Here is a 16,569-nt window from a genome sequence, read left to right as displayed (position 1 = left end):
TTGCACGCGCAAAAGAGAAGGTCTGCACACATCCAAAAACTTATTTTAAATGCAAAATAGATTTTCGTGCGCTCGAAATACTTTCTTCTTTGCGAAACAAACATTTTCTCCACAAAACTCAGTTCGCGCGCGTGAGAGTGAGAGCTCCGTCGGATGAGATGGCAGAACTGGTGGCCAACTGGAAACTCAGTCCTGTGCTCGGATCATTTTGAGAAGGACTGCTTTGAACAAGTAGGCAGTCACAAACGATTGCTCAAAAATGCGGTTCCTACTATCTTTAATTTCCCAAAACATCTGCAGTGGAAGGCAAGTCAGAACAGTTTGTGTATGTCTGTAAAATGTTATGCAAACGTAACGTTACGTATTTTTTGCATTGCTGCTGTATAGTCCAAATGTCCTTTTCATTAATTTTTATTTTTATTTTGGTGTCTTACACACAGGTACCAGCTGTTAAGACGATCTCTGGTATGTATAAACAATTTTAGTTAATACATTTCCAGAAAGCAGTGGTACTTTACATCAAGGCATTTCCAAATAATGCAGAATTATTGGCTTTCCTTTTCAGCTTTTGTCATGTTAATAATTTTGTAATTATTTTCTATATACATGATGCAGTTTATGGTAATATTAATAAACTAAATATTTGAATATATATCAATTTTTGTGTTAGGATACAATAGATTTCCTGCTCTGTTGCAGGGTTTCCCAAACTGGAGTTTGTGAGAGAACTGCATATAAAGCTGATATAAAGGTTTGATATAAAGCTAATAATTAATTGAATCATAAAAAAAGTTAAACTTAAAATAATTTTAAAATTAACTAACATCAGAGAACTGTGGACATGCAAATGCGCTGTTAAATGATTGAAATATTAACTTAAAATCTCAGGGGGTACTTCAAGAAGGTACTTCAGGAATCCCTGCTCTACTGGGACACCACTTAATATTCAGTGTAAAATCTGGGTCCTCAGATCATCCAATTGAGAACCACTGTTTTAAAGCTCGATTAGTAAGTCTTTTCATCTTTTATTATTATTTCTAAACCCACTATTGGTTTATTTGTGTTTCAGAATCGTAAGCCAGTTGAAGTTTCTATCAAACCAAAACCAACCCCAGTGTCAGCACCAGAAACACCATGGTAATGTGTTTGTTAGCCTATAACAATTTTCTGCCAAATAAGTCATTTTCTCTTGTTGTTTTACTACTTAACATCTCCTGTTCATGGGTTTGATAGGCTTGAGGGGAAGTTTGTTCGTGTGCCTGTGGATGCTGATGGGTCCAGCCGTGGTCCCTTGCACGCTGGCAGCTTCCATGATGACTACTGCAAACCACAGGTTAATAATTGTTGATTTTTGGCTTCCTTTTGTAGAACATCTCATACACTTGTACATATTACACCACTCAATTGGTTTTCACAGAGCTTTTACTGGATGAAGCTTTCGGAGGGTGATGATGAGGGTGATGATGATGATGCTAGAGTATGTAGACCTTTACATTATTTCAATCTGTAAATGTAAAAACTTAAGCGTTACAGATCTGGAAATAGTCTCCTGAATGGTGTTTTTCATTTGATTCTTTATATGTATGTGTAGGATCCCGGAAATGATGTCGCCTATGATGATGCACCTCTTGAAACACCTGAAAATCCAAACACTCAGTTTATCAGGGTATGCCTTTTACAGATTTGTCCTTTTCAGTCCTCTTTAACAGCTGTGATTTCTGTGTGAAGACATAAAATAGTAGCCATAATAGTTATGAAAGTGAAATGTCATTTAAAATGTGGCGTAACATAGTTTTACCCGTAACTTCTGATCTTCTTTTATCTTAATGTTTCCACTTTCTAGGTGACAGAGAGATAGCAGTGGCTGAGTATAGATGTAACAGGGCCATTTCAAGAAAGCAAAGGCCCCTATAGCCACATCGTGGTCATCTGTGATTATTACCCCAAGTGGATTGAAATCTTTCCATCAGAAAAGCCAAATTCTGATTCCATCGCCCTGCTCATGTGTGATGCCATTTCCCGATACGGTTTTCCTCTGGGATTTCTCACACCTTGGGGGGCTAGAGAGATTCAGGTCAGAACGGTAAGTTCTGCATTATGATTCTCACGGGGTAATGTCAGAGCAATTAGTGCAGGTTTAATTATTTATAATCGTAACATTTTTCATTGAAATTTGCTGAAAGGTTTCTTAAATGTCTCAATACAGTTTACTTTTTAATCTTTTCCCTTTTTGCTTATTTTTTGTCAAGGTTAACAGAGCACTCAATAATATTCTGATAAAAAAAAGGACATTTCCCTCGTCTCTCGGCATCACAGCTTGAACCTCACACACAATACCACATTAAGTAAGTTTAGTTACCCAGTTGTTGGACATAAATCACAATTTTAGTAATTTTTTGTTAATTTTAGTTTAGTTACAAAGTTATTTAGAAACATTTGTGGTATGGTTTCTTTACAGTATGGTGGAAAGTCTGGTGAAGAAGTATCCAGACAGTTGGCATGTTCATTTGCCTGTCAGTGTGCTGCGCTTCAACTGCAGTGTGCACCCAGAAACCAAATACAGACCTCTGTCCCTTCATCGCAGTGAGGGAACTAAACCTTATACATCGCCAAGAGATCAGCCAGTATGTACTGTGATATTGCAACCGCTTTGTTCACACTGGCAACTATTGGTTATGATTATGTCAAGAGTCAGCAGTGGAATTGCTCTGTTATTAGCAATTTTGTATAGATATGGACAAATGCAGTAAAGTTTCGTTTTGTGATTCTGCACATTTATGTACAAAATAATAATTCATATAAACTACTGTTGTGTTTGGGGTCGGGAAGATTTTTATGTTTTTGAAAGAGGTATCTAATGTTCACCAAGGCTTAATTTTTAAATCACACATACAGTAAAAACAGTAATATTGTTAAATATTATTACAATTCAAAATAGGTTTTCAATAGTAATGTATTTTAAAATATAATTAATTTCTGTAATGGCAAAGCTGAATTTTCAGCAGCAGTTACTTCAGTCTTCAGTGTCACATGTGATCCTTCTGAAATCATTTTAATATTGCTTAATTTCTTCCAAGAAAAATCCTAATGACCTCAAACTTTTGAATAGTAGTGTATGCATAAAGTATGTTATTAAATTTGAGTGTTTGGCTTTTGTCCGAATCAAGCTCAGTGAAGATGACCTTGCGAAATACACCTTCAAAATCCAGAAACCAAACCCTTTGAAAGAAATTGAGGCACTAAAACGAATATTCCGTGAGTATGATCATCTCATATCCAAATCTGTTTACCTGTCTATCTGCATTTCCTTCACATCTGTGGTCATTATCATTCAACTTTTGCTAACACAGGAGAATCAGCGGACTGCATTGTTGTTTCATAAAGCGAAAAAACAGGTAGGCTAAGTGTGAATTAACAGATGTATGTTATTACTGTGTAGTAATATTGTTGTACCTTGTCATTACATTTTTATAAAGAAATAAAAAAAATTGCTGCTACTAAACCAACAGGGTTTTTTGTTTCCTCTGTTGCTAGTGTGTCTATTGTAACCGGTGTGTGACTTCAAACTGAAGGTCCAGTGAGGAAAGGAGCTCAGTAAAGACTACATGGGCGAAGGATGAAAAATAACAAGCCATTAAAAGTCATAGAGACCCAGACTGAGATGCTATTTGTGATTTTCATATTGAAATTGTTTGCAGCATTGTGAATACATACCATTAAAGGTATTTAAAAAAGTAGTACTAACTGTGAAATTAACTGCTTGGAAAGGAGTGGGAAAAGACATGGTTTTCTTTGGTCATATGTAGTTTTTATAAATAATAGTTTTGACTAGATTGAGAAAAGATAATCTAATGTTAATAAATCCACAAATACTCCTGTGAGTTGCAGGCAATCCTAAAGGATATTGTGGGGGTCTGAAATGAAGTGTGCATGTTTATTTTTTTACTTTTCAAATAAACCTTTTATAATGTTGACTCAACAAAGTTTATTCCATCAAGGTCTTGCTTAGAGTAAACTGTTTATACTCCTGTTGTTGTCACGTCTTTGTGTGTTTCATATCTATTTGTATTTGCAAGACAGTCCCAGATATCTTCTAGAATGTACACTAAATAGCTAAGTATGTGCACATCCCATTCTAATCAACAGATTTGGCTATTCCAGTAATCCAAATGAAAACAATTGTTAATGCTACACCATGAATAAATAGTAAATGCACAAGGATTACTTTTTACAGAAATAGCCAAAACTGTACATTCAACTTATATTAAAATGGTTTGTGCCTGAGCAACAAGTGTTGAATGATGTGAGGCCACTAGGGCGCGACCGTCTCCGGCACAGAAAAGAGTTCACGCCGCTCGCGCAAAGACATCTGGGATTGTGGAGGACTGGCTCGAGCGCTCTGATTTCCGCAGTGCAGCGTGGGATAGTGGAAGAAGTCAGCGAAACAGTCAGAGAAATGGTGAGAGAGGAAGCAAATGAAACCTAGATCAAACGTATTTATTCGTTTTATAGTTTGAAAATGTAATTGTGAAGGATTATGAGCAAGCTAGCTGCTGGTTGAAGTGGCTAGCGCGTTAACGCAGCCTTTACACAGTCCTCTTTGTTTCGCAATATTTTTAGCAGCCCGGCTAATATTCCCTGCTAAATCCGCCCAATTTACTGTGCTACTAATTAGATTGGGAGCACATTGCGCTCGACCACCGGTCTGGTCAGCCAATATTAAAAACCGATGAGCAAACGGGTTTGTTTTCTTTATTTGTATATGAGCTGCGCACTCTCTGTAGCCGAAACGGGGCTGTTTATCGCGGTGTTTATTTTAATGACAGCTCCATAATGCAGGAACGGTCTGGTCCTGTCATTTGATCATTCTGGGCTGTGCCTTTTTAGATGCTCATCTAGTCATTTAATCGATCCGCACAGTAAATGTAGATGAATAATAAAGATAACTTGCAATAACCCGGCGTCGTTATACATTGTTTAGTCGCGTTTACGGTTAGTATCACTGAATTTACAGCCCCTCATAATGCTGGTTAGCTGTTTGCATAAACAAACCGCGCAGAAACGCGCTGCATTTCCTAGGTGTTGCTAGTAACTAAGTCAACAGCAATTTAACACAACTGCAGCTGTCAGCGTTTCATCAGTATAGAGAGCGTTGCAGTTGTGTAGTTGGCTTGTTTCAGCTGTTCACCATCTGCTTTTCTCTTCATTATTTTATTTAAAAGCCATTGATTGTTCCTCCTGTAAATTACAACAAACACAGCTTTGTTGTTGAGAGTTATAGAAGTTAGTTGTTTGTTATTATTATCATTATTATTTTTCCAAGTCGATTTATATTTCATTGTGTTGTGTGAAGGACATGAAATGTTCTGTAAGGTTCAAATGAGCCATGAGTTGAGGTTGTGGAAGGTTGAACTTAGTATAGATCAAGAAGTGTTGATAATGAGATGGGATTGAATGTTGAATATCTGAATATCTGACTCCTTGTTGTTTTTTCAGGATGTCTTTTTGATGATCAGACGTCACAAGACAACCATCTTCACAGATGCTAAGGAGTCTACCACAGTCTACGAGCTGAAGCGGATTGTGGAGGGCATCCTAAAGCGAGCGCCAGAGGATCAGAGACTTTATAAGGTCAGCAAAGAAAGTTATGATGATGATGATTAATATAGAAATTATTATATGTTACAATTCTTTTAGTATATCCTGAAGTTTGTATGTAGTTGGGTCGTTCCTGTTATGTAGAAATAAAAGCATTCCAAATAATGTAATTTCACTTTACTGTTACAACATTTGGAGATGGTAAGAATTTTAAAAAGAAATGAATACTTTTATTTAGCAAGGATGCATGAAATTGTTCAAAAGTGACAGTAAACATTTAGAATGTTACAAAAGATTTCTATTTCAAATAAATGCAGTTATTTTGAGCTATATTATTCAAGGAATCCTGGAAAAAAAAACATGTATCACAGTTTCCACAAAAATATTAAGCAGCACAGCTGTTTTCAACATTTTTAATTATGAGAAATGTTTCTTGAGCAGCAAATCAGCATATTGGAATGATTTATGAAGGATCATGTAACACTGAAGACTGGAGTATAAAATTCAGCTTTGCCATGACAATAATAAACTAGAAGAAGTCAGCGAAACAGTCAGAGAAATGGTGAGAGAGGAAGCAAATGAAACCTAGATCAAACGTATTTATTCGTTTTATAGTTTGAAAATGTAATTGTGAAGGATTATGAGCAAGCTAGCTGCTGGTTGAAGTGGCTAGCGCGTTAACGCAGCCTTTACACAGTCCTCTTTGTTTCGCAATATTTTTAGCAGCCCGGCTAATATTCCCTGCTAAATCCGCCCAATTTACTGTGCTACTAATTAGATTGGGAGCACATTGCGCTCGACCACCGGTCTGGTCAGCCAATATTAAAAACCGATGAGCAAACGGGTTTGTTTTCTTTATTTGTATATGAGCTGCGCACTCTCTGTAGCCGAAACGGGGCTGTTTATCGCGGTGTTTATTTTAATGACAGCTCCATAATGCAGGAACGGTCTGGTCCTGTCATTTGATCATTCTGGGCTGTGCCTTTTTAGATGCTCATCTAGTCATTTAATCGATCCGCACAGTAAATGTAGATGAATAATAAAGATAACTTGCAATAACCCGGCGTCGTTATACATTGTTTAGTCGCGTTTACGGTTAGTATCACTGAATTTACAGCCCCTCATAATGCTGGTTAGCTGTTTGCATAAACAAACCGCGCAGAAACGCGCTGCATTTCCTAGGTGTTGCTAGTAACTAAGTCAACAGCAATTTAACACAACTGCAGCTGTCAGCGTTTCATCAGTATAGAGAGCGTTGCAGTTGTGTAGTTGGCTTGTTTCAGCTGTTCACCATCTGCTTTTCTCTTCATTATTTTATTTAAAAGCCATTGATTGTTCCTCCTGTAAATTACAACAAACACAGCTTTGTTGTTGAGAGTTATAGAAGTTAGTTGTTTGTTATTATTATCATTATTATTTTTCCAAGTCGATTTATATTTCATTGTGTTGTGTGAAGGACATGAAATGTTCTGTAAGGTTCAAATGAGCCATGAGTTGAGGTTGTGGAAGGTTGAACTTAGTATAGATCAAGAAGTGTTGATAATGAGATGGGATTGAATGTTGAATATCTGAATATCTGACTCCTTGTTGTTTTTTCAGGATGTCTTTTTGATGATCAGACGTCACAAGACAACCATCTTCACAGATGCTAAGGAGTCTACCACAGTCTACGAGCTGAAGCGGATTGTGGAGGGCATCCTAAAGCGAGCGCCAGAGGATCAGAGACTTTATAAGGTCAGCAAAGAAAGTTATGATGATGATGATTAATATAGAAATTATTATATGTTACAATTCTTTTAGTATATCCTGAAGTTTGTATGTAGTTGGGTCGTTCCTGTTATGTAGAAATAAAAGCATTCCAAATAATGTAATTTCACTTTACTGTTACAACATTTGGAGATGGTAAGAATTTTAAAAAGAAATGAATACTTTTATTTAGCAAGGATGCATGAAATTGTTCAAAAGTGACAGTAAACATTTAGAATGTTACAAAAGATTTCTATTTCAAATAAATGCAGTTATTTTGAGCTATATTATTCAAGGAATCCTGGAAAAAAAAACATGTATCACAGTTTCCACAAAAATATTAAGCAGCACAGCTGTTTTCAACATTTTTAATTATGAGAAATGTTTCTTGAGCAGCAAATCAGCATATTGGAATGATTTATGAAGGATCATGTAACACTGAAGACTGGAGTATAAAATTCAGCTTTGCCATGACAATAATAAACTACATTTGAGAATATTATTTAAAATAGGGAAGTTCTTTAAATTGTATTAATATTTCAAAATAGTACTGTTTGTACTGTCTTGTTTACATTAGAGTCTTCAGACTGTTTGAATGGTAGTGTGTGTAACACAAACTAATACCACAAAACATCACAGAATTAATCAAATCCTTTGCTAATACTAGCTCAAACCCCTTAAGCTAAGAAAACCCACAAATTATATCTAACGGGTTTATTAACCCGTAGATTTACAAGATACATTTACAGGATTAACAGAATGGAAAGTGAAAAACATAAACTAATTACTTTAAACAGCATGCCCAGGAATACATTTTTTGTTTTAAACACATTCTACATTCAACATTATAGAAAAGAAAAAAAGTGAAGATAATGTGATAAAATTCTACAAACTAATAGTATTTCATTCTTTAAAAAATTGTGAGATACTTTATCCCGTGTATTAAGACAATAACAGTGGGAACATGTCATGTACTGCACGACAAGAATGACCAATTTGTAAACCAGTCGCTGGGGTATATTTGTAGCAATAGCCAAAAATACAATGTATGGGTCAAAATTATTGATATTTCTTTTATGCCAAAAATCATTAAGATATTAAAGGGGTCATGCGATTTAAATTTTTCCTTTCTCTTTGAAGTGTTACAAGGTCTATATTAAGTAAAGATCATGTTCCATTAATATATTTTGTTAATTTCCTACCGTAAATATATCAAATCTTAATTTTTGATTAGTAATATGCATTGCTAAGAACTTCATTTGGACAACTTTAAAGGTGATTTTCTCAATATTTAGATTTTTTTTTTTGCACCCTCAGATTCCAGATTTTCAAATAGTTGTATCTCGGCCAAACATTGTCCTATCCTAACAAACCATACATCAATGGAAAGCTTATTTATTCGGCTTAAATTCACTTTTTCAATTTCGAAAAAGTGACCCTTATGACTAGTTTTGTGGTCCAGGGTCAGATTTATGAATGACCACATGCAAATCAAAATTAGGCTGTTGTGGACTAGTTAGAGTTGAAGTGATTTTGAGTATATTATGCATTTTATTAAACAATCTCTTCATGTCCCCCAGGATGACATGCTTCTAGAAGATAGTAAGACTCTTGGAGACTGTGGGTTCACAAACCAGACAGCCAGGCCTCAGGCTCCGGCCACAGTAGGACTGGCTTTTCGCATCAGTGGTGAGCTCTTGTTTCAATCGCTTGCCTTGTGTCCCGCTATGTGATATCTGGTGATCTGAATTTGCCTACCGTGTCTGTTTTTTTTTTATATCACAGATGATGCTTTTGAGCCTCTAAGAATAGAGGCCTTCTCCAGCCCTCCTGAGCTTCCTGATGTTATGAAGCCTCAAGACTCGGGCAGCACTGCCAACGAACAAGCCGTGCAGTGAAGGAGGAACTGCTGATAAAGGGTTGGGGGGGGAGGTGTAAAGAGTGTCCAAAACACATGTTTTAAGTTGGTGGTGCGTATTGAGTTACAAAAAGAGCATGAGTGAGAGTGATCTTGTGTGATATTGTAACTTTGCTGAGAATTTGAATCGCTCTCCCTGTTACTCCTCACGTCCCATCGAGCACTAGCAGCTTACTCTCACTGTATTGTCGCAACCCCTTCCAATGTTCAGTGTCAGCTCATCTACAGGTTAATCCACCAATCACAACGTCCCATTTTGATTTGGTAAAGTTTCCCTTGATTTCTGAATGAATTGCTTATTTGTCAGACAGCTGTTAATCACCCGTCAGAGGTGGTTAGATATCTGAGTATTTAAACCTGTGCATCTTATTTAATTCACACAAATGTTATGTTTGGAGAGTTAAACGTTTTGTGCTTTTTGTGTGTTTCAATATGTTAGGGGCGGGGTGGGTTTGTGTTTGAGGCTGTAAGGTTTTACAAATGCCCACTTTACTGATCGCATTTACAGTACACTGTTGTGTGTTAATGAATATTGATATTATAATTATTCTTATTTAGATCCTGCATAATTTTATTGGAGGGCAGAAGGCCATAGGCTGAACCGTTTTATGTTACCGACATAATATAGTGTAAATGCACATAGAACTTACTGAACATCAGAATGGGCATGGATGCCGTCAGGTTATACCTGCAAATGAATACATAGCACATGGTTAAGGTGAATTCTGACATAAAGTGGTTTCATTGTAAATACATTTTTCCACTCGCATTGTTGCTTCCTGAAGTGTGTTTTGCTTTTCTTTACAGTTTTGTGTTGGAGGAGTTAGTGTCCGCTTCTTTCTTTTTGAATATTTGTTTGGAAGCTTAAGTATTGACATTTAATTCCCCGAATTTGTATTTAAATCAAAGGGGAGTGTAAATGCTAGTAAGGTTTTTTTTGTGCGTGTGTGTGTGTGTGGCATTTTAAAATGGTGGAAAGAATCAAGTTAAAATGTAAAGATCAATAAGAATGAAGTCTTTGGGCACAGTTGCTTGAACAAGTGAATGTTTAACTTTAACACAAATGCTGACATTGTGTTCATCCCAAAAAAAAAAAAAAAAACTGAATCCTAATCGCCCCTATTCTTCTCAGTGACGGAAGTGTTCCTTCACAGTACTCTTGCAAAAACAAACAAACAAAAAGTTAAAAACAAAAGAAAATCATGCTGCAGTATCTGTAACTGCGTTTAAATGAATTAAAATCAGCCCTTTTCCACTCCTTGTCTAATGTTCAGCGTCTGTTTTTTAATGGTGTTGCTTTTGGGGCTTTAGTTTTTGTTTTTTAATTATTATTATTTATATAAACATGCAGATGTAATTGTTATATAACAGACTAACAGCCCACAATAGAACAAAAGAAAAGAGCAACAAAAGCCAGGGGGAAGAAAATTAACAAGAAATATGAAAAGATTTCCTCGCTTCAGTGTTTTCAGAAGTGTTTCAAAATATTACTGAAATTAGTTGAAAACGCCTTAAATGTGACACAGTACTCTTGCAAAAACAAACAAACAAAAAGTTAAAAACAAAAGAAAATCATGCTGCAGTATCTGTAACTGCGTTTAAATGAATTAAAATCAGCCCTTTTCCACTCCTTGTCTAATGTTCAGCGTCTGTTTTTTAATGGTGTTGCTTTTGGGGCTTTAGTTTTTGTTTTTTAATTATTATTATTTATATAAACATGCAGATGTAATTGTTATATAACAGAATAACAGCCCACAATAGAACAAAAGAAAAGAGCAACAAAAGCCAGGGGGAAGAAAATTTACAAGAAATATGAAAAGATTTCCTCGCTTCAGTGTTTTCAGAAGTGTTTCAAAATATTACTGAAATTAGTTGAAAACGCCTTAAATGTGATTTGATATTGGAAAATTTGCATTTATGCATTTGAAACTTAGAAGTGAAAGATTTATAAGATGAAATTCGTTTTCAGTTTCTGTATTGGTAAAACCAAGCAACACACACACACAAAGTACACAGAAAACAGTACACAATCACATTCCTGCAAAAACATTACCCAAAACTTCTGTAATATCTGGGGTTTTAGGTGCCCTGGAACTTTTCAATGAATTCGACGATTCATTGAACCGAGAACCGTCTCGCATTCGTAATGAGTAAGTGTATTTGGAGGGCTTGGCTGATGTAAGTTACTTTAACAGCTGAATAGCAGAAATGTTACATACTGGAAATATGTTTACGACTTGATCAACAAGAATACGAAACAGAGTTGGTTTAAATAAGTAGTATTTTATTAAAACGTCCTTTAATTCTTTTCAAAGAAAATATTAGTTTTAGAAATGAGTATTGCTTAATGCTAATTATATTTACAGGTTTCACATGAATTTGTTTAAATTATTTTCAACATGAAACTGCAATAAACACTTATTTAAAAAATTAAAATCCAATTCATTGAAATGTCAGGTCGGACCTCCAGTCACTCACTACTAGTATCAATCAAATTCAGACTGAGTCTAGTAGAGAACAAGTTGAATGAGAAAAATGGGTATATCGACAGTTTCCTATGTACAGAATAGTGTAGCCTATAAAACAAAGATTCGTAAAGAGACATAATTTACAGTCTTTTTGCTATAACACCTTTTATTTCTGTCACTGTATTAAAGTCATGACCATTGTATTACTTTGCCGTTAAGCGAGATTTAGTTAAGAGATAGATGTCGTATTGAAATCTTATAGGGGATGGAGCATCGAATAATTATTTAAGTAGGAATATTTGTGTGTATACGTGTGTAGTAAGAATAGGAAAAGCAAAAACAAGGAAGAAATTGATTATAAATAAACCATGACTACAAAACAGCAAAAGTAGGTGGCGATATGCACACAGGATGTAACGCGCCAAAAAACGGAAGAAGAAGAAATCTTATTGGACCAATCATAGTTGTTGAATGTGCGCATGAGCGGTAGGTACATCTGTCTAACAACAGAAGCTAATGGAAAGAGAGGATCGTCTTTTTTAAAGGTCTGTCAATTCAAATATATTCTCCGTGTTGTGGTTTCAGGTTATAATTAATATGGTCGCGCCATTAAGAAATTTAGGTTTCAAGACTTTTATTTCATTTCAAAATCGCGTCTGTCTGTTGACTCAATCACTAGTTGAGCTATCCATATTAGTTAACTTAACGTTAGTTCATTCATTTTGCACAGTGAAGTTATAGCGCTTGGATCTACTGACATATCTGACTGGTTTTACCCTCATTATTGCTTAAACTGAGATATGTATTCCAGTTACTCTGCTGAATCTATTGTAATAGCACCGTTAGCAACGTTTAGCGTATGTTTTTTGAGAGACCCTACTTACTTGGCTAGCTGCCTTCATCCCATGACTACGGTGGCCGAGAGAGCTCAACGCGCTGCAAATGAAAAAACACATGCAAATAGAAAAAAACACCTGCAAATTAAGAAAACATCTAAATCAATTTGACAACACACTCGCTGCAAATGCTCACAACACAACCAAATAAAGAAACTCGCTGCAAAAACAGAAACGCGCTGCAAATACTCACAACACAAACAAATAAAGAAACGCGCTGCAAATAGGCACAGACCACATCGTTCAGTGTTTAAGGGAACCTCAAAGTGATGAACATGGCTGGCACATATTTATCAATGTTTGCTCTGAAAGGTGAGATTTTTGTTTATTTTAACATCCTGATCATACCATTCCTTTGCTACTGCTTCTTTTTTTTGTTGTTGAAATTATTAGCCTAAATAAGCTGACGAAATACACAATTACTGTAACTGTGAAAGCATGTAAGCTGGCTAACTTTACAACTTCCCTTACAAAAATTAACCATATGGTTTTACTATTAAAAATTTATTAATTAATAAATACATTTATGTAAAAAAATAAATAAAAACAAAAAATGGTTACTATAGTTAAACCATGGTAACCACAAATTAACCATGGATTTACTACACTAACCATAGTTTAACCATGGTATTTGTACAACTGTGGTTATAGAAATGGTAATCAATAAAAAAAAAAAAACATGGTTAATTTTCGTTTTGTTGCCGCTGCCAGGATTTGCGCTTGCTCTCTCTCTGTAATTTTGGCATTGTTGGGGTCCGTCCGTTGTGGTGTGTACTTGCGTTTCTGTATTTGGTTGTGTTGTGAATATTTGCTGCGCGTTTCTTTATTTGGTTGTGTTGGGAGCATTTGCAGCGTGTTTTTGTATTTGATTGTGTTGTGAGTATTTGCAGCATCTGCTGTCAAACTGATGAAGATGTTTTCTTAATTTGCTGGTGCTTTTTCTATTTGCATGTGTTTTCTGAAGTTGCAGCGCGTTGAGCTCTCTCGGCCACCGTACTTGACTCCTATATATTGCATCCAGATGGAGGCTCGTAAAAAGAACGTGGCGGCTGCAGGACGGGTGATAATGGACGTGATCCAGGCTGAATGGGAGCCGCTGTCTCACTGGGAGCTTGACCAGCGACTGGACCGTGCAGTGGCAGAGATGATAGAGGCTGACCTGGTGGCCCAGGTCCAGGAGCAGACGACCTCTGTGTTAATGCAAGCCTCTCAACAGGAGGATTCAGCGCCACCAGATGAGGCAGAAAAAGCCACTCCTCGGCTGTCAGGGTCCAGGACCGCTGTTCAGGAGTCTGCCTTGCAGCGTGCACATGCTACTGAAGTCATGGAGGCAAATCCTACAGTACAGGTTTGTGGTCGACCGATATATCGCCATGGCCGATATTTGGCATTTTTCAAATATCGGCATTGGCCGATAAGTTTTTCTGTTTGGCCAATGCGTTCGTGGTGGGACTTTTTTGACGGTGCGCCGGACTTTTATTTTGACGGCGCTGAGAGCGGCAGCGCCTGAAAACACAGCGCTCACATTCAGTGCGTTACAAACGGGATATATCGCCCTCCAAAGGGCACTTCGGTGTGAAAACAATCATGGCCGCCATATTGAAGGGTCGTTCCAAACCGAAGTGCTCAAAACTGGCCACTTCAAAGGGTCCTTCGGAATGAAGGATTTCGAAGGGTACAACTGATGGACACTTCGGGCTGCCATGATCCTTTGTGCAGATTCTATGCACGATGACGGCGCCTCCATGTGGGCACGTGATGATGACGCAGAAGGGCATTCGTGGCGATAATAATCAGATAGAACTGTTAAACAAAGGAATTAAAATGTATTAAAAAAAAGTATTATAACAATTGCTTTTATATTGCTAGTAATATAATTTCTCGTTTGCCGTCAGCATTCAGCAAATACGCATTTACATAATTTAAACAAATCTTTGAATGACTAATGAACATCTAATTTCAAATACCTTGCAAACTTAGTTGAATCCAGCTGTGAGATCTTATGAAGTGTGCATTTGTATCCTGCACGATCACGTGTACTCTGCATGATGGTCGGTCCGTGCGAATTGCATACGGACAGGAGGAGAGTTCAGCTATAATATCAGCTTTATATCAGCCACCCTGCTTTCCAAGATATCGGCATCGGCTGTCAAAAAAACCAATATCGGTCGACCACTAGTACAGGTAGGTCAGGTATCTCATGCACTTCATATATATTAAAGTAATTGTCATGATTAATTTTCTCACTTTACATCAGTAGTTCTCAACCAGGGGGCCTCAATATAACTTGACAGGGTTTAAAATAAGACAAAACAAGCATTAAAATAAAGCAGAACCAGGACTCACACAGTCTATAAACACCTGAATATATGAGGTAGTCTAATTTTAAAGACCTGGAAAAGTAATGAAAATTATTTTTTATTAATTTATTTTTTACTCAACAACCCTCTACATTGCAAGTAAATCACTCACATATGTGACTAAATCTTCACTCTGGGCGACTAAATGATGTCTAATATTAGCCAATTGCTAATAAATTCGCCGCCATATTGAAGGGTCGTTCCAAACCGAAGTGCTCAAAACTGGCCACTTCAAAGGGTCCTTCGGAATGAAGGATTTCGAAGGGTACAACTGATGGACACTTCGGGCTGCCATGATCCTTTGTGCAGATTCTATGCACGATGACGGCGCCTCCATGTGGGCACGTGATGATGACGCAGAAGGGCATTTCAAGAAACAGTTGTTTGGCCCCCTACACCCTTCAACCCTTCGAAGCTCTCACTCCAGAGGGTAAACCCTTTGAAGGGATTAGGGCATAGGGATGAGCCCTTCTGAATGGAACGCAGGGATACTCCCTCTTGTTCGCTGTCGTCATTAACAGTTCTGTCCACGGACAGAAGTCTGTCTAATAATCAGATAGAACTGTTAAACAAAGGAATTAAAATGTATTAAAAAAAAGTATTATAACAATTGCTTTTATATTGCTAGTAATATAATTTCTCGTTTGCCGTCAGCATTCAGCAAATACGCATTTACATAATTTAAACAAATCTTTGAATGACTAATGAACATCTAATTTCAAATACCTTGCAAACTTAGTTGAATCCAGCTGTGAGATCTTATGAAGTGTGCATTTGTATCCTGCACGATCACGTGTACTCTGCATGATGGTCGGTCCGTGCGAATTGCATACGGACAGGAGGAGAGTTCAGCTATAATATCAGCTTTATATCAGCCACCCTGCTTTCCAAGATATCGGCATCGGCTGTCAAAAAAACCAATATCGGTCGACCACTAGTACAGGTAGGTCAGGTATCTCATGCACTTCATATATATTAAAGTAATTGTCATGATTAATTTTCTCACTTTACATCAGTAGTTCTCAACCAGGGGGCCTCAATATAACTTGACAGGGTTTAAAATAAGACAAAACAAGCATTAAAATAAAGCAGAACCAGGACTCACACAGTCTATAAACACCTGAATATATGAGGTAGTCTAATTTTAAAGACCTGGAAAAGTAATGAAAATTATTTTTTATTAATTTATTTTTTACTCAACAACCCTCTACATTGCAAGTAAATCACTCACATATGTGACTAAATCTTCACTCTGGGCGACTAAATGATGTCTAATATTAGCCAATTGCTAATAAATTCTCAGATTTTACTCGCCAGTGTGTGAGTTGGAGGCTAAGTGTACAAGTATAAGTTTAGCTCAGATATATTTTCACTCGCCGAACACTCTCTGACTGAGCGCATCAGTTTCACTCTCCGTCAAGCGATCTGGGCTGTTTTTCAGTTCATCTGAATGGATGTGCAACGCACATGTATTTAACATGTATTTAACCTGTATGTAAACTCTAATGTGAAGCGCACGACTCGCCGTCGCTTTGTTTCACACACACGCAGCGAGAGAGGGAGAGAGAGAATTGACGCGCTAC

The 16,569-nt window shown here is 36.8% G+C and overlaps 2 protein-coding genes, 1 long non-coding RNA gene and 1 pseudogene across 4 annotated transcripts in view; all 4 read left to right on the top strand.

Moving 5' to 3' along the window:
* Positions 1 to 158: 158 nt before the first annotated feature.
* On the top strand, positions 159 to 2,349 carry LOC107732844 (uncharacterized; annotated as a pseudogene).
* Positions 2,350 to 2,464: 115 nt separating this feature from the next.
* Positions 2,465 to 3,649, top strand: LOC107732866 (uncharacterized). The gene is made up of 4 exons (XR_001638916.1): positions 2,465 to 2,624; positions 3,168 to 3,255; positions 3,351 to 3,395; positions 3,535 to 3,649. It is a non-coding gene; the product is annotated as an uncharacterized LOC107732866 (long non-coding RNA).
* Positions 3,650 to 6,136: 2,487 nt separating this feature from the next.
* elob (elongin B) lies at positions 6,137 to 10,522 on the top strand. Its single transcript, XM_016544326.1, has 4 exons — positions 6,137 to 6,160; positions 7,198 to 7,332; positions 8,925 to 9,033; positions 9,130 to 10,522. Exons 1-4 carry the CDS (start codon positions 6,158 to 6,160, stop codon positions 9,240 to 9,242), a joined length of 360 nt encoding a protein of 119 aa, XP_016399812.1. The 5' UTR covers positions 6,137 to 6,157; the 3' UTR covers positions 9,243 to 10,522.
* A 1,657-nt stretch (positions 10,523 to 12,179) lies between these two features.
* Positions 12,180 to 16,569, top strand: part of LOC107732876 (uncharacterized) — a 7,146-nt gene continuing 2,756 nt past the window's right edge. The window contains exons 1-2 of one of the 2 annotated variants that reach the window (XM_016544291.1): positions 12,180 to 12,275; positions 13,591 to 13,974. In XM_016544291.1, coding sequence (XP_016399777.1) covers positions 12,210 to 12,275; positions 13,591 to 13,974 — 450 coding nt within the window. In that variant the 5' untranslated portion in view covers positions 12,180 to 12,209. The remainder of the gene's footprint in view (positions 12,276 to 13,590; positions 13,975 to 16,569) is intronic. The other variant, XM_016544292.1, reaches the window with a different exon arrangement.

The sequence above is a fragment of the Sinocyclocheilus rhinocerous genome, unplaced genomic scaffold (genome assembly GCF_001515625.1).
Source record: "Sinocyclocheilus rhinocerous isolate Xijiao unplaced genomic scaffold, SAMN03320098_v1.1 scaffold220, whole genome shotgun sequence".
Taxonomy (NCBI): Eukaryota; Metazoa; Chordata; class Actinopteri; order Cypriniformes; family Cyprinidae; genus Sinocyclocheilus; species Sinocyclocheilus rhinocerous.
This window is presented reverse-complemented; position numbering and strand designations above follow the sequence as displayed.

Excerpts from the sequence above, each read along its gene's own strand:
- elob (XM_016544326.1), top strand. Across the intron at positions 7,333-8,924 it reads AGGATCAGAGACTTTATAAG|GATGACATGCTTCTAGAAGA; the intron begins GTCAGCAAAGAA and ends CATGTCCCCCAG. Across the intron at positions 9,034-9,129 it reads ACTGGCTTTTCGCATCAGTG|ATGATGCTTTTGAGCCTCTA; the intron begins GTGAGCTCTTGT and ends TTTATATCACAG.